Source organism: Sminthopsis crassicaudata, chromosome 1, assembly GCF_048593235.1.
Source record: "Sminthopsis crassicaudata isolate SCR6 chromosome 1, ASM4859323v1, whole genome shotgun sequence".
Taxonomy (NCBI): Eukaryota; Metazoa; Chordata; class Mammalia; order Dasyuromorphia; family Dasyuridae; genus Sminthopsis; species Sminthopsis crassicaudata.
In genome coordinates this window covers 667,439,560-667,462,861 of record NC_133617.1, presented here as the reverse complement: position 1 = coordinate 667,462,861, position 23,302 = coordinate 667,439,560, and the positions used below count along the sequence as shown (strand labels likewise).

At 38.0% G+C, this 23,302-nt stretch overlaps 1 protein-coding gene and 1 pseudogene across 3 annotated transcripts in view; one reads left to right on the top strand and one right to left on the bottom strand.

Annotated features, from left to right (window-relative positions):
- Nucleotides 1-619: 619 nt before the first annotated feature.
- On the top strand, nt 620-10,163 carry LOC141551237 (7-alpha-hydroxycholest-4-en-3-one 12-alpha-hydroxylase-like; annotated as a pseudogene).
- Nucleotides 10,164-16,567: 6,404 nt separating this feature from the next.
- Nucleotides 16,568-23,302, bottom strand: part of ACKR2 (atypical chemokine receptor 2) — an 83,416-nt gene continuing 76,681 nt past the window's right edge. For all 3 annotated transcript variants that reach the window (XM_074283167.1, XM_074283166.1, XM_074283168.1), the window contains one exon: nt 16,568-19,209. In XM_074283167.1, coding sequence (XP_074139268.1) covers nt 18,093-19,196 — 1,104 coding nt within the window. In that variant the 5' untranslated portion in view covers nt 19,197-19,209 and the 3' untranslated portion in view covers nt 16,568-18,092. The remainder of the gene's footprint in view (nt 19,210-23,302) is intronic.

The window sequence follows — 23,302 nt, the reverse complement described above, 5'->3', positions numbered from 1 at the left end:
TTTTGACCTCACCATCTTTCTTGAGAAATGCTGTCGTTGATGGAACTTTGATGTAGGTCTCCTACAGGTCTGATATTCTATGTTCTTTGGTCTATGTCTCCGTCTACTTCTGTTCTATTTTCAGTGTTCTAAGGTTCCTCCTAGATTCAGCATTCTCTTTTTCTATGTTCTAATCATGCTTTCAGCTTTGATATTCTGACTACAACATTTTATGCCTTAACATATGGTGACTATGAATTCTTATATCCAAGAGCAAATTCATTTGTTGTGGAGCAGGAGGAAGTTGATGGTCTAGAGGACAGTTTAAATATAAATGAAGTGGGACAGGGTGTGACCACATAGTTTAGGCTGAATCCCATTGGAGTCAGGGTAAAGGCAACCCCCAGGAGAGATATGCTATGATAAGAACTAGAGAGGCTCTAGAGACCTTAAGGTGCATAGCATAGAATGAACATCCTAGTGAGAAAGGATCTCCCATGATTCAAAGTCCAGTGGTTCAGTAGGGGGCCAGCATTGGAGCCAGAAACACTCATTTTCCTGAGTTCAAATCCAGCCTCTGACACTTCCTAGCTCAGTTTCCTCATCTGTAAAAATGAGCTGGAGAAGGAAATGGCAAACCATGCCGGTATCTCTGCTAAGAGAACCCCAAAAGGAGTCACAAAGAGTCAGACACAACTATAAACAATTAAGATGAGGCACAGAGATGGTAGTCACTTTGAGAAGAAAATGCCCGTCCCATCCTGATTCTTGTTAACTCCACTGTGGTCTAGCTAAAGCGATGGTTAGAAGGACTCTTCCAACTCTAATGATCAAGGCTGTCAGAGAAGATCTAGTACCATAGTTATATAGATGAGAAGAAAGATGTCAGAAGTTGCCAAAAAAGTCCACTTATTCCTAATCTTTCACTTTTCCCACGTCCCCATCAGCAGTTCAGATGGGGACCAAAATATCATAATTGAGTGTTTCATCTGAACCTGCAGCCTCCCCTTCTTCACCTGCAGTCTTCCCTGGCCAAGTGGTCCACCCTTAGTTTTAAGGTTCTCTCAGGGAAGATTGCAGAGCTCCTCATTTATTGGTCAAGATGGATTTCCTTCTTAGTGACCCAATTATGACAAAACCTGATGTTGGTTTGATACTTTACTTCTCACTTCCATATTCCCTTAAGGATTATGGAGGGCTTTCCCAAAGGCACCCCTCAGAAAGAGGTGATATAAAAGTTTGTCTCCATCTTATGGAAGGTAAAACTGAGATTCAGTGAGGTTAAGTGAACTGCTCACATAGAAAATAAATACCAGAGCTAAGGTTAGAACCTTGATCTCCTGTTCTAAACCTTTGCCTTGTTACCTCATTTAAACTTTAGCACAATGAATGCTATGAGGTAAGTTGTGTAAAAGTTGCCCATTTCTCAGAGGTGGAAACTGAGGCCCTGAAGAGGAAATAAGTTAACCAGAGTCATCCAAATAAAGTGTCAGTGTAACAGAGTGGAAAGAACTCTTTCTGAACCCCAGTCATGCTATTTATTACGTGTGTGTGTGTGTGTGTGTGTGTGTGTGTGAGAGAGAGAGAGAGAGAGAGAGAGAGAGAGAGAGAGAGAGAGAGAGAAAGAAAGAGAGAGAGAGAGAGAAAGAGAGAGAGAGAGAAGAGAGAGAGAGAGAGAGAGAGAGAGAGAGAAAGAAAGAGAGAGAGAGAGAGAAAGAGAGAGAGAGAGAAAGAGAGAGAGAGAGAGAGAGAGAGAGAGATGGATGGACAGACAAATAGATGATAGAAAACTGGAAGATAGATGATAGATATCTTTGTGAGTAGAATCCTGGACTTGGAATCAGGAAAACTGAGTTTAAATCCTTATTAGTTGTGGGATCTTACTGAAATTATTATCATCTCAGCCTCAATTTTCTCAGCTATAAAACATGGAGCAATAACAGCACCAACTTCTCAAGTTTATTATGAGAAACAAATGGAATACTATGTAAAACACTTTGAAAACCTAAGGCATGCTATTTAGCAGACTTTCCCTTGGTTATATAATTATGTGGAAAGCCCTGGAAGGGTAGATTAGCTCTAGAACAGAAAGCAAGAAATGCTTGTACCATTTTGAGAAAAGCCCAAGCTTGGTTTGGAACTTGAATCCTTGGGAAATTTGCCAACCAAAGAGAAGCCAGATCTGCTGCACCTAACTTCCCCTGTTCCCATCTTGCCAAACCAGAATGAAGCAATTAAATTCAGTGATATCTGAGGTCTTTCTTTACCAGCTCTAAATCCATGTTATGACGGTAACAGAGTCAGGATTCAAACCCAGGGCTTCTGCCTCCAAATCTGGGTCTCCTCTCTTCTCTCTGACTTTCCTTGCTGCAGTCCAGCCTGTGGTTTCTCAGAATGTGCTCAGTGGAAATAGGTGGTTCCCTTCTCATAAACTAAGAATTCTTCCTGATTTTTGCATAAACATCTGCCATACCCTCTAACTCATTGGGCCTCTTTGTAAAACAGGAAACATGACATTGACCCATGTCACGCAGCCAACCATATGCCTGTTGGGATCAGAGAAAAACATGTGGATAATTGGAACTGGGGCAGAGGTTGGAGCTGGAGCTAGAACTGGCATTGAACTGCCAGTAATAGTTGATGTGCCCACATCTCCTCTCCCTGCTCAGTAGTTACCAGAGTTTAAGGCTGGCCAAGGCCAGGAGAAGGTAGAACACTCTCTGGGTCTTGGGTTAGTCTCCTGCCTCATAGTCTGGGAACAAAGGACAAAGAACAGCTGAGAAATTTTCTGTTTTATTAACTAATGTTACTGACTTTCTCTGTGTCAGGAAAAGGAAAAAACTGACAAAAGATCCTGGCTTGACAGGTTCACAGATGAGGGGCCTGCATCTGAAGATCTCTACAATTCCTGTTCTTTTGGAGAGATGATAGGAAGGCAAATGACCTGGGGAGAAATGTGGTTGGGAGAGTTTCTATTTAATGAGCAGAAGGGAAAATGAGTAAGATGGTACTTTAACCCTAGGGCTAGTTCTATTAGCCAAGTCTGCTAAAAAGAAAATATAATGATCTCAGTGCCACTTAATACAAATGAGAAGGTGGGAGACCTGGACTCAAGATCTGATTTTGCCACTTGACCTTAAGAAACATTTCTTTTTCTGGAATTAATTTTCTCTGTGCAAAATGAGGAAATAGTTGTTCACATTGCCATAGTGCAAAATGCAAAGGACTTTGCACCTATTACATTTTTATTTGATTCTCACAATATCCAACTATATTCAACATTAATTTCCAGTAGTTTCCAGATGAGGAAACTGAGGCTCAGAATCATTAGCAAGTAAGTGTTTTTTTGTTTGTTTGTTTTTTCTGAGGCTGGAGTTAAGTAACTTGCCCAGGGTCACACAGCTAGGAAGTGTTAAGGGTCTGAGATCAGATTTGAACTCCCGTCCTCCTGAATTTAAGGCTGATGCTCTATCCACTGTGCCACCTAGTGGCCCCCTGGAAGTAGAGTTGGAAAGGAAGTGTGGTACCAGACTGTGAATGGCTATGGATGCTAGACAAAGAATTAGGAACTTGACTCAGTAGGGGCACTTTGAGCTGAAGAACAACAGGATGATATCTCTGCATGAGAAACATTAATCTTGCAGCTGTGGAAAGTAGATAGCAACAGAGAGAAGGAAAGTAATAACAATTTTATCATTCATTCAAGTCTACCAAAGTTGTAATAGCACATAGTTAAGTGGGGCTTTATGGTCTACCAAGTTTTACCCAGTTCCCTATGAGATTGATAGTATTGCTTTTGTTATCTGTTAGGATTACTAGGTGAGAACTCAGGTTGTCTGGACAATGACAAGGTGAGAATTCAGGTTGTCTGGACAATTACAAGGTGAGAACTCAGGATGACTTGATAGTTCTCTGGCTCGGATTCTTAAGAGGAGCAAGTTCATTGGTTGGAGTACTTCTTCCCAGAAGCCCTTGCATTATCCCACGCCCATTCTCTGGGAGGATAAAAGAGGACAGCACTCCAGAAAGAGGAGAAGTCTCTGCATTACATCAGGCTTGATGGGGCTCTCTGCAAGAAGGGAAGTCACTTCTCTGGACAAGAGTTAACGGCAACTGCCTGGAGACAACAGTTCTCTACAGGAAGAAGAATCTGTCTGAGAGATTTGAGTAGACACAGCAGATCTCTTCCCAGAGAGCGATCCGGCAGCTTCTGGAGACGACAGCTCGCTACATTTGGCGCCCAGCATGGGGCGCCGCCCACTGAGTGACAGAGAAAGTTATCCTAATTTGTAGATGAAAAACTGAGGCTGAGAGATGGCTCTCCTGGCTCAGTCTAGGGTTCTCCAAGTTACTGCTTCTGTACTTATTAGCTCAGTGACCATTGGCAAGCCGCATAACCATCTTAAGTCCCAGTTTCTTTATCTGTAAAAATGAAGATAATTATATCTCTAGGATAGCAGTTCTTAAAGTCGGGGTTTGAGGACCCCTGCATCTCCACATTCATTTGGAGGGTGGTTTGTGTGGTCAAAACTATTTTCATAATACTAAAACATTTAAATCTCTAATATGGTAACTATCCAGAAATGTAAATAGTGGGGCATCAGTTTAGATTGGCTCCTAAGCTGATTGTTAAATTTTCATTGTGAGCATCCATATCTCAGAAATTCTACAAATCAGGACTTGATTTATTGTTTTGTTAACACCTATTTTTAAGAAAGTGAAAGAAAAATGCCTTCTATGACACAAATACAGTACTGATACCTAAATAGGGAAGATCCAAAACATAAAAGGAAATTTACAGACCAATCCCCCTAATGAATATTGATGTAAACATTTTATTTTATTTTTAATATTTTTATTTTATAATTATAACTTTTTTTTGACAGTACATATGCATGGGTAAATTTTTACAACATTATCCCTTGCACTCCCTTCTGTTCTGACTTTTCCTTTCCTTCCCTCCACCCCTTCCGCTAGATGGCAGGCAATCTTATACATGTTAGATATGTTATAGTATATCCTAGATACAATATATGTGTGCAAAACCGAATTTCTTGTTGCACAGAAAGAATTGGATTCAGAAGGTAAAAATAACCTGGGAAGAAAAACAAAAATGCAAACAGTTTACACTCATTTCTCAGTGTTCCTTTTCTGGATGTAGCTGATTCTGTCCATCATTGATCAATTGGAACTGAATTAGATCTTCTTTGTGTTGAAGATATCCACTTTCATCAGAATACATCCTCATACAGTATTGTTGTTGAAGTGTATAATGATCTCCTGGTTCTGCTCATTTCACTCAGCATCAGTTGATGTCAGTATCTCCAGGCCTTTCTGAAATCATCCTGTTGGTTATTTCTTACAGAACAATAATATTCCATAACATTCATATACCACAATTTACCCAACCATTCTCCATTTTATGGACATCCATTCATTTTCCAGTTTCTAGCCACTACAAAAGGAGCTGCCACAAACATTTTGGCACATACAGGTCCCTTTCCCTTCTTTAGTATTTCTTTGTGATATAAGACCAGCCATAACACTGCTGGATCAAAGGGTATGCACAATTGGATAACTTTTTGGGCATAATTCCAGATTGCTCTGCAGAATGTTTGGATTCTTTCACAACTCCACCAGCAATGCATCAGTGTCCCAGTTTTCCCACATCCCCTCCAGCATTCATCATTATTTGTTCCTGTAATCTTAGCCAATCTGACATATGTGTAGTGGTATCTCAGAGTTGTCTTAATTTGCATTTCTCTGATCAATAGTGATTTGGAACACTCTTTCATATGAGTGGATATAATTTCAATTTCATCATCTGAGAATTGTCTGTTCATATCCTTTGACCATTTATCAATTGGAGAATGTTTTGATTTCTTGTAAATTAGGGTCAGTTTTCTCTATATTTTGGAAATGAGGCCTTTATCAGAACCTTTAACTATAAAAAGCTTTCCCAGTTTGTTACTTCCTTTCTAATCTTGTTGATGCAAAAATTTTAAATAAAATATTAGCAAAGAGATTACAACAACTTATCACTATGACCAACTGGGCCTCATGTTGCTTTGGCCTTCCAAAGTATACTCATTTAAGAGTTCTAGTTGTTCTAGTACTTAGTGTCTTTGTGATCTTGCGCAAATCACTTCTCTCTAGGCTTCAATCTGCTCATCTAACATGGATGATGGAATGGATGATTTAAAGATTTCTTCCTCTTCTCAATTAATATAGGATTTAGTCAAACATTCCTATTTCCCCAAAATTCTTATAAGAATACTGTTCCCTGCCTCTCTCCAACCTCAAACCAGAATCTAAACTTAGTATACAAAAAGAAAATTGTATAAAGAGAGGGACAAGTCACTTTCTTTGTCTTGGCCATAATCACCAGTAAAATGGGAGAATGGTAGGGGGGAAGTAGGAGGGAGAAGAGTTAAAGTACCACACTGAGTAAATACTGGATTCAGTTCAATAAACCTTTGCTTCATAAAAGGAACTTTATGGACATAGTGAGGTTAAAGTTTGTTGATTTTTTTGAGAATTTGTTTTGAAACTATTCATGCCTCAAAGATTATGTTGTGACTAACGGTGTTAATATGTTATAGTTGTGATATCTCAGTACCACTTCAAGTTTGTAGAGTCTCTTAGCATTATTGATAAATACTAATGGTCCCCAAACTTTTGTGGTTACACTTCCCTATCAATAATATATTTTTGTTCATGCAGTCCCCCTAGTTAAATCATTATAAATTATTTGCTTGTTACTAATGTATTGTGTACATTATAAAACATCAACAAAAATAGAATTTTGTAATATTTATTGAATTAAAGGTGCAATAAACATCTTTTAAATGACTTTGTCATTTTATTAAAGATACAAAAATCTTTTTTTGCTCTCACTACAATATAGTTTTAATAACATGTTTTAGTGAGAGGAAAATGATTGAATAGGCTTCTTTTTTCCCCCTTTATTTTTCATTTGTGGAATGAAGCAAGCATTTCCATAACATAACAATAAAAATGATTGTGCATGAACCTGCTAATCTACTATACACAATTTGCTATTCCTTTTGAATATACAACAAAAATTATGTAAATTTCATTTTTCTCCCCCCCACCAATCTCTTACAGATGGCTACTGTTAGGCACAAATAGGACAGTGAATGTGTTTATATGTATAAAATAGTTCTATACATTTTTCTATTAAGCAGTTTTTTCTCTATGTCCTTTATAATTAATTTAGGTATTTCTAATACTCTAAATAATTTTTTCACTCAATGTTGTTCTTAAATAATGTTCTTCTGGTTTTGCTCACTTCACTCTTCATTATTTCATGCAAGTCTTTCCATATTTTTCTAAAACCATTGAACTCATTGTTTATTATTGTATCATAGCATGTCCTCACAATCAAATACCATGACTTGTTCAATCATTTACCAATTGATGGGCACCCATCTAGTTCCTTGCTTTTACAAAGAGAGTTATTATAAATATTTTAGAACATATAGGTTCTTTTCCTTTTTTTATAATCATCTTTGGAAATAACCAAGAAGTGGTATTGCTGACTCAGAGGATAAAAGTAATAACTTTGGACATAATTACAGATTGCTCTCTAAAAAGACTGGATCTGTTCACAATTCCATCAACAATGAATTAGTAGTCCTCAAAATTCTATCAGAAATACTGGCTGTAAAAAATTTCCTCCAGCTTTTTTTGGGGGTACATTTTATTCTTCTTCTTTTTCTTCTTCTCCTTCTCCTTCTCCTTCTTCTTCTCCTTCTTCTTCTTCTTCTCCTTCTTCTCCTTCTTCTCCTTCTTCTTCTCCTTCTTCTTCTTCTTCTTCTTCTTCTTCTTCTTCTTCTTCTTCTTCTTCTTCTTCTTCTTCTTCTTCTTCTTCTTCTTCTTCTCCTTCTTCTTCTCCTTCTTCTCCTTCTTCTTCTCCTTCTTCTTCTCCTTCTTCTTCTTCTTCTTCTTCTTCTTCTTCTTCTTCTTCTTCTTCTTCTTCTTCTCCTTCTTCTTCTTCTTCTTCTCCTTCTTCTTCTCCTTCTTCTTCTTCTTCTTCTTCTTCTTCTTCTTCTTCTTCTTCTTCTTCTTCTTCTTCTTCTTCTTCTTCTTCTTCTTCTTCTTCTTCTTCTTCTTCTTCTTCTTCTTCTTCTTCTTCTTCTTCTTCTTCTTCTTCTTCTTCTTCTTCTTCTTCTTCTCCTCCTCCTCCTCCTCCTCCTCCTTCTTCTTCTCCTTTTTCTCCTTTCCTTTTCTCCCAGTATAATCCATTTCCAGTCTTTAATGCCTTTTCCTTTAATATCAACACATCAGAGTCTGATTATGCCCCTGTAATATTTAATTTTTTCCAATAAAAATGTCATAATTTATTCTCTTTGGATAAAAAAAGTCATCATTATGTAACAAAATGTCTTCTCAGAAAAAGAAATATATTATTTCAGATCGTAAATAATCAGCAAACACAACTAACCTTGACGTCAAAGCTCAAAAAAAAAAAAAAAAGCACTCTTGCCTGGGATTTTTCTGTCACTGCAAGAGAACAAATATTTAAGGATGTATTTAAAGGATTATGTTAGTCTAACAACAACAACAAAAAGAGGAAATGGAATCTGAGGTTTGTAAAAGCCGAACACACATCTGCATAAATAAACAATGGCAACATTCACATTGTGTGTGTGTGTATGTATGTGTGTGTGTGTGTGTACACACATACATATACATATAAATGTCAAAGGGGGACAGCCTCTTCTGCTGGCTAAGTGTTCAGAAATGGTAATACTGTTGGTTTGTCAAGCACATAAACTAAAATTCTAAGAAGAAAGGCCATTCCAATCACCCTACAATGTGAGCTGTTTTTATAAGGATGCCTGCAGTTACCTGAAGAGGATGCCATGGGGACATCTTCACTGTTCAGACTGCTGGCCAGTTGTGTCATCTTTGACACAAATTCTTTCTCTTTTGATGTCATTCTGAAGGAGAACAGAAGCAAGCTGAACTTTTCCAAGCTGACAATTGATTGGGTGTTCAAATTCCTTGACTTCGAAGAACAAAAAAATCAGAGACATACAATGAGACATAACAGCTTAAAGCACTTGATGGTATTTAGTTGGTATGACCCAGGCCATGATGGATAGTCTGCAGATCCTGATGTTAGAACCCAATGCTGATAGGGACCAGGACCCCAAGAGTAGAAGCAGGAGGGACTATTACAATACTGCTACAATATTGTCTTTAGAATGGATTACCTGGCTTTGTTTGGGAATCTACCTACTAAAGGCAAGGCAGGCCATGCTCAGGACTGCTCCAATCCCAGAAAGTCTTTGAGGAATTCAGGAACCTTGACACTCTCTTTCTCTGGGTGTTTTACTCTGTGCTGCTGCCAAAAAAGAAGCAAGAAATGAGAAGATTCAAACACTTCATCTGAGATATTCTCTCTTCACAGCACATCATAGAGAGGGTTAATGTGAATGGATGGATCTGTTCTGCTTAGAAGTAGCAGGCTGATGAAGGAATGCCTGAGTTAGCACTGAGCCAGTTTAACTTACTAATAATATTCTGGGCTTCCCAGAGCAATGCAGATGTTATGTCCTTCTGGGCCCTCCTCTTCCTCCTGAAGAATCCTGAGACTCTGAAGGCTGTGAAGGAGGAGGCAGAAGGAGTGCTCAGGAAAATGGGGCAGGATGAGACTAGATGGGGCAGCCATCACTGATGAATATAGCATGGTACAGCATGCTGGACAGTTATGGAGGAGACATTGTGCTTGGTGGATATCTCTTTCCTGGCTAGGGCTGTGAAGCAGAATATGATCCTGAAAATGGATGGTGGGAGGGAATATGTCCTCCACCAAGGAGATGAAATGTCTATCTTCCCTTACCTTTTCCTCCATAGGGATCCAGATCCCACTACATTCAAATATGACCATTTACTGAATCCTGGTGGTAGCAGAAAGATTGTTTTCTATAAACAAGTGAGAAAATTCAATGTTGCTGTGGGGTGCCAGCATCACCATCTATCCTGGAAGATTCTTTGCCCTCAGTGAGATGAAAATAATTGTGTTCTTCATGGTCACACAACACAACATAGTTGATCAGGAGGCAAAGATCCCTTCAATAAATAGGAAGAGATTTGGAATTGGTGCCCCCCAGCCAATACATGATGTCCAGTTCCAATATTGGATATGCTTCTAGCTTGATGAAGAAAACATTTGCATAAGGTCAAGGCTGCAGGGGGTTACAGACACTCTGTTCCCTCTTGACCTACCTGCTCTTTCCCCAGATTCTTTTCTCATCCTCACCACCCTCACTAAACTGCTCTCCAGTGCATTTCCCAATCAACACTCCAGTTGGATTTTCTCAGACCTCTTTCATGTTTGTAGCTTTTTACCACTCTTGACTATCCTTCCTTCTTTTCCCTCATGTGCCTCTCTGACCCTTCCTTAATCTCTTTGAGTGAATCCTCTTCTGCTGATGCTCAGAAGTTGTAGAGAGAATGATTTCACCTGAACAATAGGGTAAAAAGCCTCCAAATTGTTGGGGGTGTCCCATGGCATAATGGGCTGCATTGGACACAATGGGACCAGGGTAGTGGGGCCATATCACTGAAGGTCAGCAATCAAATATTGACCAACTCCTCTGCAGGAATATTGGTGTTTTTTTTTTTGTTTGTTTGTTTTTAATTTTGTTTTTTATTAATTTTTATAAAGGAAGCATTGTATTTGCAAGGTAAAAATAATCTGGGGAGAGAAACAAAATAAAGCAAAAAACAAACAAACAAAAAAAACAATGCTCACAGTTTACACTCATTTCCCCGTGTTCCTTTTCTGGATGTAACTGATTCTGTCCATCATTGATCAATTGGAATTGGATTAGCTCTTCTCTATGTTGAAGATATCCACTTCCATCAGCATACATCCTCATACAGTATCATTGTTGAAGTGTATAATGATCCCCTAGTTTAGCTCATTTCATTCAGCATCAGTTGATGTAAGTCTCTCCAAGCCTCTCTGTATTCATCCTGTTGGCCATTTCTTACAGAACAATAATATTCCATAACATTCATATACCATAATTTGCCCAACCATTCTCCAATTGATGGACATCCATTCATTTTCCAGTTTCTAGCCACTATGAAAAGGGCTGCCACAAACATTTTTGCACATACAGGTCCCTTTCCCTTCTTTAGTATTTCCTTGGGATATAAGCCCAGTAGTAGCACTGCTGGGTCAAAGGGTATGCACATTTTGATAACTTTTTGGGCATAATTCCAGATTGCTCTCCAGAATGGTTGGATTCTTTCACAACTCCACCAACAATGCATCAGTGTCCCAGTTTTCCCACATCCCCTCCAACATTCATCATTATTTGTTCCTGTCATCTTAGCCAATCTGACAGGTGTGTAATGATATCTCAGAGTTGTCTTAATTTGCATTTCTCTCTGCAGGAATATTGTACAGAGGATTCCTGCTCAAGTACAAGTCTGACTAGATGGCCTCTAGTCCCATCCAGGCTGAGATTGTAGCAGTGAACAGCTATTTATAGGACATCTTGTTTTCTGTAATCCTGCTCTCTTCCTCTAGACTGTTTCTTTTCTATCTCCTTTGCAAGCTCATCCTGTTTCTCCTGACTCTGAGCTCCCAAAGTCCTTTCTTCTATTTTTTATCTTCACTCTCAAACTTGGTCATCTCTTTCATTCCCAGGTTACAGTTAGACCCTGTATTCAAATCAATACAAGTTTGCTTTCCAGATCAAGCTGTGGGTTCCCTTCCAGTCCTAGATGTGTGACTACTTTTGGCTAGCAGGATCTGATGTCCCAACTTTACACATCCTAGCCTGAAGTCATCTTCATTTCCCCAAAGCTGAATCCTTTCCCAACTTTTGCCTCTTTCTGTAGTTGACATACTCCTCCTCCCAGGCACCCAGACTCTCTCCTTTCTTGTCTTCACAGCCAGTCAGTAACTGATTTGTTCTTCAAACTCTCAAATCTCTTTAATTTTTTTCTTTACCCACCCTGAAAGCTCTAGTTTTGTAGGGCCTCATTTCTTATTTGAATTGTTGCTTTGCTCTTTCTCGGCCTCCCTGTTCCAACAATCCCATTAATACAGACTACAAGATTCATCTCCCTAAAGTAACACTATGATAACATCACTGATTGCTTTTTAAAATGTCCTGCACCTCCTATTGCCTATAGGATACAGCCCAAAATCCTTAATCCAGTATTCAAAGCACCCAACAGACATGTCCCACTCTTTTTTTTTACCCACCTTCTTCTCCCATAGATTCCCTATAAATACTATTTTTTTCCTCTAAATGCATCATTCACAGTTTCTCAAAGTTTCTCTGACTGGTTTAATATATCAGTCTTTATTCATGCATGCTATTGTATCAGGAACATTGGATTGAAATAAAAAACCATCATTCAAGTCCCAGCTTTACTTTTTGTAACTGAACGTTGAGAGTTATTTTACCTTTATAAGGCTCAGCTTCCTTTTACACAAAATGAAAGTCTGACTTGGTGATCTTTAATCCTTTCCAACTCTTTATCTTATGATACTCTGCCCAGAATATTCTCTTCCATATCTCTATTTACTAAAATTTAATCCACCTTTAGATTCATGGATATGCTTGATATTTTGCCACTGGTTTACCAACTTGAGGATGCTTCCCAAATTGTATCATAATAAGGATTGGTGACTATTTCCCCAGCACTCTTTGGACAGAGAATGCCTTGACTGATAACCAAAGATTTTTTGATTGGTTGACTGTTGTATGTTTGGTGAGATATATTAACATATCTCCCATTATCTATCAGAGTCATTCAGTTTTTATAGCATGTGTCTCTGATAAAGGTCACATTTCTCAAATATATAAAGAACTGGGTCCAATTTATAAGAAAACATCCTACCATTCTGAAAAGCAATTTGGAATTCCACCCAAAGGGCTATCAAAGTGTACATAGCCTTTGATCCAGCAACACTAAAACTAAGCTTCTATTCCAAACAGATTCAAAAGACGGGGAAAAGGATTTATCTGTATAAATACATTTCAATCAGTCTTTTTCTAGTGATACAGAATTAGAAATTGAATGGATGTTCATGATTGGGAAATAGCTGAGTAAGTTGTGTTATATAATAGAAATAAAATATATGTTCCAATAAGATATGATGAGCAGACTAATTTCAGAAAAAACCTGGAGAGGCTTACATGAACTGATACAAACTGAAATGAACAAAATCAGGAAACTATGGTACATAATAACAGCAATATTGTATCAAGATTAATTGAATAGCAGCTGTTCTCATTGATATAGTGATCCAACACAATTCCATGGAATTAATGAAAATGCTCTCCTAATCCAGAGAATGAATTGATGTAGTCTGAATGGAAATAAAACCATATTATTTTTTGCTTAATTTCTTTTTATCATGTGTATTTATCCTTTGGGTCTATGAGTTCTTTCAAAATGTGACTTATGTAGAACTATGTTTTATATGATTGCAATTGTATAACCTTTACCAAATTGCTTGTCAGAGAGGGAGGAGGTGAGAGAGCTAAGGAGGAAATCTAGAATTCAAAATTTTTAGAGAATGAATGTTAAAAATTGTCCTTACATAAAATTGGGTAAAAATAAAATATTAAAGTTTTACAAGACCATTCAACCAAGAGAGGGTATTTTTTGATTAGTTATGAGTTATATTTGATTTCCTCTGAGACTAATACAGTGCATTTCAACTCAACAATCATCTCTTCAGCACCTATTGTGTGCAAAGCCCTACTCTTTATTGTGGGATTTATAATTTGATGATCTCTTCCACTCATGATCCAGTGCTCACCAAGTGGACTACTTAGTGGAATCAGCAGAGTGTGTGGGCAGGAGGCAGTGTGGTGTGGTAGAAAAACCCTTGAACTAGGAATCTCATAACCTGCATCCATTCCCTTTCTCTGGCTAAATTGTTGTGGGACTTTTAGCATGTCACAGTCTCTCTCTGAGCTTCAATTTCTTCTTGGGTCCAATGAAGCATTTGGAGTGAGATGATGTGTTGTCCCTAACGTTCTAACTCCAATGATGTAAATTCCCTTTGAACTCTGATATTCTGGGATTGTGTATAAGAGTTTTCTTCCTGGCATGAGAATATGTAGATTTGTTGCCTTGAGTTTGCTTTGAGTTGGAGGTTCTAGTATAATTTGGTTATTACATGAATAAAACTGCCATCTTGTTTTTTCAGTCTGGTTTTTGTGTGTGTTTTGTTTGGTTAGTGGGCATTAGATCTCTAGAGCCTTTGGATGAATAGATAAAAAGAAGTTTCTGAACATACTGTGAATCTGTGCAGTACTTCCAAGAGGCCTAGTCTGAGCAGCTCCCCTTTGTCTCACACATTCTCTTATTTAGCTCTAATACTATTCACTTTCTTCATCTGTACAATGGGAGTGAAGACAATATCTTCTAGGTAGAAGATGCTGCTGTTGAAAGTAAGTAGTATCCAAGGGGTAGCAGAATTTTTTTTTTCTCTTCTACTGGTTAGTTTGGCTCTTCCTACAAATGGAAGAGATACATGGATTGTAAGTTTTCTGGTCATTCTCATTTCTTAGACATCATAGGGAATGGTTCAAATATAGAAGTATTTTGATGGTGGATAGATGGAAAGAGAAAACAGATTTGGAAGTCCCCTCTCTCAACACTTTCTGAAGAACTCTTACCCATCATTTCAAACATCCAATCCTATATCTCCAGGGTCTCAAAGGTGATGTGTCTTTGCAACAGAACTTCAGAGCATTGAAATCTTGCAACTAAGGTTTTTAAGGGTAGAAACATTAACTAGGAGGATGTCTGCAAGGGAGAAAGCTTATCATTGGTGGGAATTAGCTAGAGTTGATAGTGGGGAGAGGCTGCAGCTTTCTGGATCTATCATTGGTTGTTTTTTTTTTCCTCTCTCTCTCTTCTGGTGCCTCTTTGAAGCTTCTTGCATTTTGTCTTTCTCATGAAAATTTGCATTTATCTTCCCACCATCCCCAACATGTTGGAAACTTTCTTCTACAAACTGAGTCTACTCTGGAGTAAAATTAGCATAGGCTGGAGGAATGGTAGAGTGTGTGTGTGTGTGGGGGGGGTGAAGGTGTATGCATATGTGTGTGTGTGTGTCTATGTGTAGGTGGGTGTTTATTACATCTTCTGAGAGAAGATGTTCCCTTTACATAACCTACTTCCATGTTAAGATCAGCAAATCTTTTTGGTTTCCCTGTTTGGCCAATTGACTGTTTCTAATGCTGGACCTATGGAATGAACTCCTCACCCAATGATGCTTTTATACAGAATAATTTTATACAGAAGGAAATGGCCAACCACTCCAGTATCTTTGCCAAGAACACCCCAAATGGGGTCACAAAGAGTCAGACATGACTGAAATGCCTGAACAACAAATTCTTATACCGTTCTAAATCTAAATTTATAATAAACTTTTCCCACCATGACCTTCTTTTTTGGTGTTGGCTTCTTCCTTTAGAAAACAAGCCCCTTTAGAGCAGGGACAATTGCATCAAAAGGAGGGAGATGCATTTTCTTAGTTATTTCCTGGGGCCAGTTTTTGACTTGGTTCCAATGTTGTTGTTGAATTTATATTATTATTATATATACTATTATAGTAGTTGTTCTGCTTGTTTTACCTTGTATCAGGTCATAAAGTCCTTCAGAAACTCTCAGAATTCTCAACATTTGTCATTTCTTACAATAACTTTCCATGACATTTGTTATCCAGAGCTCAAACCTGGGATTTGAATAATGCTCTCCATCCATAGTGGAGAACAGAATGATTACTCAATCTTCTACTCAATCTGTGTTGTAAACTAAGTTATACTTCTTGTGAGCCACTTTTACACAGATCCATGACATATAATCTTTATACACATGTGCCATACATTCACACACACACACACACCCCTTCTTTAGGCATTTAAAGACCATAATTTGTTCACCCATTTCTCACCCTGGAGGCCCCTACTTTGTTTCCAGAATTGTGCTAATATAATAGTGCTGCTATAACTATTTTGCAATACAGGAAATATCTCTTTCTAACTTTAACCTCCCTGGTAATAATCATAATCTAATTGTCACAAGCTACTATTTATATAGCACTTGCTATGTGCCAGGCACTGTGCTAAGTGCTTTTATAAATCTCTTTTGGTCTTCATAACAGCCTGGGAGGTAGGAACTGCTAGTCCAATTTTATAGATTCCTTACGGCATAAATATGTCAGTGAGCTATTTGGATCAAAGAGTGTGCACAATTTCATGATCTTTCTCATATGATTTAAATTTTTTTCCTATAATACCAGCTTCTTTATTTTGTAACTGAAAAATGTGAGGTTCAGAGAGGAAAGCGAGTAGCTGAAGATCATTGAGAGAGTACATAACCCAGATAAACTTTGGAGCCAGGGCTTCTGACTCCAAATTCAGAATTGTTTCTGCCATACTGGTGGATCCCAGAATGTAGCCTGTGGCTCTCTTAGGCACAGAATTCCTAGAAGGGTCTGAGAATCCATGCCATATATTACTATGTCATTACTATATATTTCTTTAATTAGTCAATGTACATACATCCATTTTTAAAAGATAACAGTCTTTATTTTCAAAATAGGTGGCACAGTAGATAGAGCACCAGCCCTGAAGTTAGGAGGACCTGAGTTCAAATCTGACCTCAGACACTTAATATTTCCTAGTGGTATGACCCTAGGCAAGTCACTTAACCCCAATTGCCTCAGCCAAATATGTATATATATATATATGCAAAGATAGTTTTCAACATTCACCTTTGCAAAACCCCATGTTCCAATTTTTTCTCTCCCTTTCCTCATGTTCTTCCCTAGACAGCAAACAATCTGATATATATTAAAAATGAGCAATTCTTCTAAACATATTTTCACATACGAAAATCGCACCAGAAAAATAACACCAAACAGGAAAAAAAATGAGAAAGAAAAAAACAACAACAAGCAAACAACAACAAAAAAGTGAACATTTTATATTGTGATCCACCTTTAATCCCACAGTTCTCTTTCTAGATGCAGATAGTTCTTTCCAACACAAAACCATTGGAACTGATCTGAATCACCTCATTGTTGAAAAGAGCCACATCCATCAGAGTTGATCATCACGAAATCTTTTTTGTTGCAGCATACAATATTCTCTTGCTTCTACTCACTTCACTTAGCATCAGTTCATCAGCATCAGGCCTTCCTGAAATCACCCTGCTGATCATTTCTTATAGAATAATATTCCATTACATTCATATACCATAACTTATTCAGCCATTCCTCAACTAATAGGCATCCACCCAATTTCCAGTTCCTTGCCATTACAAAAAGGGCTGCTACAAACATTTTTGCATATATGGGTACTTTTCCCTCCTTTAAGATCTCTTTGGGATACAGACCCAGTAGAGACACTGCTGGATCAAAGGGTATGCACAGTTTGACGATCCTTTGAACATTGCTCCAGATTGCTCTCCAGAATGGTTAGATCAGTTCACAATTCCAGCAACAATGTGTTAGTGTCCCAGTTTTTCCACATCTCCTCCAATATTTATCATTATCTTTTCCTGTCATCTTAGCTGGTCTCAGAGGTGGATAGTGGTATCTCAGAATTATCTTAATTTGCATTTCTGGAATCAAAAATGACTTGGCACATTTTTTCATGTGACTACAAATGGTTTTAATTTTTTCATCTGAAAATTGTTCATATCCTTTGACCATTTATCAATTGGAGTATGGCTTAATATATCCATTTTTATATGAAGGGTTTTTTTTCTATTGTTAACAAAGAGTTCTTATATATAAAGAATTTAGGATTACTGCACCAAGCACCATGCAATTGTTACATAATTTAGTGACAAGCCTGGGATTCCAATCTAGCTTTCCTGATTTTTAGGTTGATCATTTTGGCTACAAGAAGCCAACAGGATATTTACTGAAGGTTGTGAAGAAGTTCTGTCTAATGAGACTTGGGTTCTAAATTCAGGTCTGCTACTTACTTTTTGGTGACCCTATCCAAGTCACATATACTGTCTCCTAGTTCCCTCACATGTGGAATGAAGAGATTAAACTAAAAGAATTTAAGAATCTTCTTGCTCTAAATTTCATGATCCTGTAACCTTTCTTCCCAATTGTCAGTGCTAGTCATTTCTTCGTCGGCTGTGGAATAACTGGTTTGAGAGGGATGGGGAGTGGAGGATTCCCGGGATCTTTTGAAGATGGCTTCTAGAACCTTTTTGAGATGCTTCCTGAGCCGATGGTGGACAAAGAGATAGAGGAAAGGGGAAAGGCAGCAGTGAGTGAAAGCAATGCTTTCTGTCACCTGAAGTGCATAGTCCAGACGCTTGCTGACCTCACAGCCCTGAAGGACCTGTAAGTCTTGCAGTGAGTGCAACAACAAGGTGATGTTATAGGGACACCACAGTGTAAAAAAGACCATCACTAGTGCTGCAGCTGCCCACAGGGCTCGACCCCTGCCCCGAGGTCTTAGGACTGTGAGAACACACCCTATTCGGGTGTAGAAAAAGATCATGGCAAAAAGCGGGAGGATGAATCCCAGAATACTCTGCTTAAAACGAAGAAGCACCTTCCAGACAGGTCCATTATATCCAAAGTCCAGGTGACAACTCAGCACAGCACCAGGACCTTCATGTACTTGAGCAAAGACCAGGTCAGGGATTGAAAGCACCAGGGCCACTGCCCATACCCCACTTGAAAGGAGCCAGCTCTTTGCTGGGGTCCACAGGTGATGGTGGGTCTGAGCATGGACAACATCCAGATACTTTTCCAGACTCATGCAACCAAGAAAAAAGATGCTGCTATAGAAGCTGGCAGTGTAAAGAGTGCAGATGGTTTTGCAGAGGGCTTCCCCAAAGACCCAATGCCAGGCTGCAGAGACCCCAAAGAAAGGCAAGGTCAGCACAAAGAGGAGGTTAGAAACAACCAGGTTCAGCAGGTATACTTCAGTTACCTCTCTTCTATGGGTAGAGTAGAGGAGGACAGTGAGGAAGAAAAGGTTTCCCCCCAGACCCAGGATAAACACCAGGGAATAGAAGGTAGGCAGGAATACTTGGCCAAAGGACAAAATGGCTTCCTTCCTACAGACTGTATGCAGGAAACTGTCAAGATAGTCATAGTCATAGATGCTGGTGTTTCCAAGGTCAGTCGATGTAGCTGAGGCAGGAGGGGAGGTGGCTGCCATGTGGGAAAGTAAGCTGCAAAATCCAAAAGAAAAAATAATTTGATCAGGTAAAGTGCATTTACTACTATGAAAGAAACAAATATCACATTTAAGGGGAACTCAATTATTCACTGAGTATAATTTTACAGAGAAGGAAAGTGTTTGACATGAAGACTAACCAGCAGCAATGCTCCATTTAAATGTGAACTTGATGGAACAAATGCTATAATAGAAGTCTGAGCCTGTTCTCTGAGAGTCTGAAGTGCTATAGAGGAAAGTGTAAAGAGGGTCAGGGGGGAGGGAAATGTTTATACTTCTTTTATGGCTGTATCTTCAAAGGAAACGTCCCTTGGTAAAAGCTAACTTCATGTATGTGGTTATATAGAACTGAGGTTAGCACCTAACAGTACAGATGAGAAGAACTTACCTTGAAGGGTGCTGCAGCCAGAAGGCTTTAGAGAAGAGACACCCCCGCCTCTCCAGGCATACCCCTAGATTTTTAGGGGAGACTTAAGCAGCTTCACTTGAGAAAGTGAAGCCAAAGGGAGCTCATGTCCTCTAGTCTTGACTTCTCTTCTGAGCTCCAGGCTCTGCACCAACTGCCTGCCAGACCTGTCTAGCTGGATGGCCCTCAAACAACTCAAAAGCAACATGCCCCACAGAATGAATTGTCTCCCCCTAAACCTGCCCCTTCTCAGTGTCTTCTGTTCATGTGGAAGATCCCTCCCAGGCATGTAGGTTTGCAATCTTGGAGTCCTTCTTGATCCTTCCCTCTCCCTTAGTTCCCATGTTCACTCTTTAATTTTTACTAGTTCTTTTTAGTTTACAATCTATATTTCAACTTTTCTTTTACACACACACACACACACACACACACACACACACACTCTAGTACTGACATCTCTCACTTGGATCATTGTAAAATCTTTCCAATTAATCTCCTAGCTTTCATTCTTGACCTCCTCCCATCTTTCTTCCACACTATAGCCAAAATCCTCCCAAAGTACAAGTCATTTCATTGCTCAAGAACCTTCTTTGGTTCTCTTTGGCCTCTAATTTAAAAAACAACAACAAAATCTTTGCTCTTAGTGTGACGGGTAGGACCCTTCAGGATTTAGCGCTAGCCTACATTGCCAGGCATATTTCATATTCCTCTTCCTGCTAGCCCAAAATCAAAAACTCTAAGTGGGATTCATTTAACCAGCCATTAAGAGGGATGCAGAATCTAAGCTTTCATCATTCCAAGAAAACATTGAAAATATTGAAAATTGAAAAGGAGACAAAATCTCAAATATTTCACCTTCGAGAAGGATTAAGTCTATTGGAATCTCAAAAGAAAGAAAATTAAATCAAAATAGTTTCTGAGGTGATGGGATCAAAGGATATGCACAGTTTTATATCCCTTTAATCTAGTTCTAAATTGTTCTCCAGAAAGGCTGAATCATTTCACACCTCCACCAACAATGCTTTTAGTGTCCCTGTTTCCCCACATTCTCTCTAGCATTTATCATTATCTTTTCCTGTCATTTTAGCCAATCTGAGAAGTGTGAGATGTTAACTCAGAGTTATTTTAATTTTCATTTTTCTACTCAATAGTGATTTAGAGCATCTCTTCATATGAATATAGATGAGTTTAAATTCTTTATCTGAAAAATATCTGTTCATATCCTTTGACCATTTTTTCAATTGGGGAATGACTTGTATTCTTATACATTTGACAATAGTTCTTCATATATTTTAGAAATGAGGTCTTTATCACAAAAACTGGCTGTAAATTTTTTTTTCTCAGCTTTGTACTTCCCTTTTAATTTTGTTTCTTTGGGTTTTCTTTATGCAGAAACTTTTTAATTTAATGTAATCAAAGTTGTCCATTTTGCATTTCATAATGTTCTGTAGTTCTTCTTTAATAATAAATTCTTCCATTTTCCAAAGATCTGATAGGTTAACTATCCCTTGCTTTCCTCATTTGCTTATGGTATCATCCTTTATGTCAAAATCATGTACCCATTTTGACCTTAGAGATGTACATTTATGCTGAGTGTCAGACATATTATTTTCCAGTTTTTCTAGCATTTTTGTGAAATAGTGAATTTTTATCCTAGAAGCTGCCATTTTGGGGTTTTATCAAATAATAGATTACCATAGTCACTGATCTATCATGCTATTTCTCGTCTAGTACTGTAATGTCCAGCTAGTTTTCCAGAGGATCTTGGGACCAGCTTTGATGTTAGTGGAGGAGTGCAGGAGGCAGGAGAGCCATCAGGAGGATGGTCAAAGATGGAATGTCTCATTTCCAGTCCTCTCAGCCCTTATATACCTTAGAGCAATTACATCACTACAACACACTAAATATGTGTGAACTAGAGAACCATTATCCCATCAATTCCACTGAGTTAACACCCTGCTGTAAATATCTTTGCTTCAGTATATTTCTTCAGAGTTCTAGCCCTCTACATAGTACCAAATGGTTTTGACAATTGCTGCTCTACAAAATAGTTTTAGATCTGGTACTGTCTTTTTTTTTATTAATGCTCTTTATAGTCCTTTTTGGTCTTTGATTTATTAATTCTTAACACATATTACTTTATGAATCATGTTGGAAAATAAAAATCAGAATAAAAGAGAAAACCCTCTTTTTATAGAAAAAGGGAAATGAACATAGCATGTATTGATTTACATTCAATCTTCATAGTTCTTTTTCTGGATGCAGATGATATTTTCTGTCCAAAGTCTATTGGGATTGTTTTGGATCCCTGAACCATTAAGAAGAACCAAGCCTTTCATAATTGATCATTGCATGTTCTTGCTGTTATTGTGTACAATGTATTCTTGGCTCAGCTTCAGTTCATTTAAATCTTTTCAGTCCTTTCTAAAATCAGCTTGTTCATCATTTTAAAAAATAGAACAATAATATTCCATTACCTTTATATATCACAGCTTATTCAACCATTCCCCAATTGATGGGCATCTACTCATTTTCCAATTCTTTGCTACCACAAAAAAGAGCTGCTATGAACATTTTTGCACATGTGGGTCCTTTTCCCTCCTTTATGATTTCCTTGGAATATAGGCCTAGTGATGGCACTGATGGATGAAAAGGTATTCATAATTTTATAGTCCTTTGGATATAGTTCTAGGTTGTTCTCTAGAATGATTGGATCATTTCACAACTCCACCAACTAATGCATTAGTGTCCTAGTTTTTCCGTATCCCTTCCAACATTTATTATTATCTTTTCCTTTTATCTTAACCAATCTGAGAGGTATGAGGTGGTACCTCAGAGTTGTTTTAATTTGCATTTCTATAATTATTAGTGATTTAGAGCATTTTTCATATGATTATAGATAGTTTTAATTTCATCATCTGAAAATTGTCTGTTCATTTCTTTTGACCATTTGTCATTTGGAGAATGGCTTATATTCTTATAAATTTAACAATTCTGTATATATTTTAGAAATGATACTTTTATCAGAAACTCTGGCTATACAGATTTTTTCCCAGTTTTGTACTTTCTTTATAATCTTTTTTCTGTTGGCCTTGTTTGTGCAAAAACTTTTAAATTTAATGTAATCAAATGTGTCCAAATTGCCTTTCACAATGGTCTCTAGCTCTTCTTTGGTCATAAATCCCTCCTTTCTCCAAAGATCTGATAGGCAAATTATTCCTTGGTCCCTTAATTCGTTTATAATCTCATCTTTTATGCCCAAATCATGAACCCATTTTCACCTTATTTTGATATGGGTTGTGAAATAGAGGTCTATGCCGAGTTTCTGACATATTTATTATCTTTCAGTTTTCCCAGCAATTTTTGTCAAATAGTAATTTCTTATCTGTAGAGGGCAAAAACTCTGAAAAGGTATACTTGATTCAAGGATAGCAGGGTGCTGTTAAGCACCTACTCAGTGTGATCGATGGGATAATGGTTCTCTAGTTAAACATATATTTAATATGATGAATGAGGTAATCATTCTATTTAGCATATACTTAATGTGATACGGTGATATAATGGTTCCACAGTTGGCACAGGCTCAGTTGCTGTAGTGATATAATCATACTGAGGTATTTAAGGGCTGAGAGGACTAGGATCTGAGAGTCTAAGCCACAGACACAGAGATGAATCCAGATTC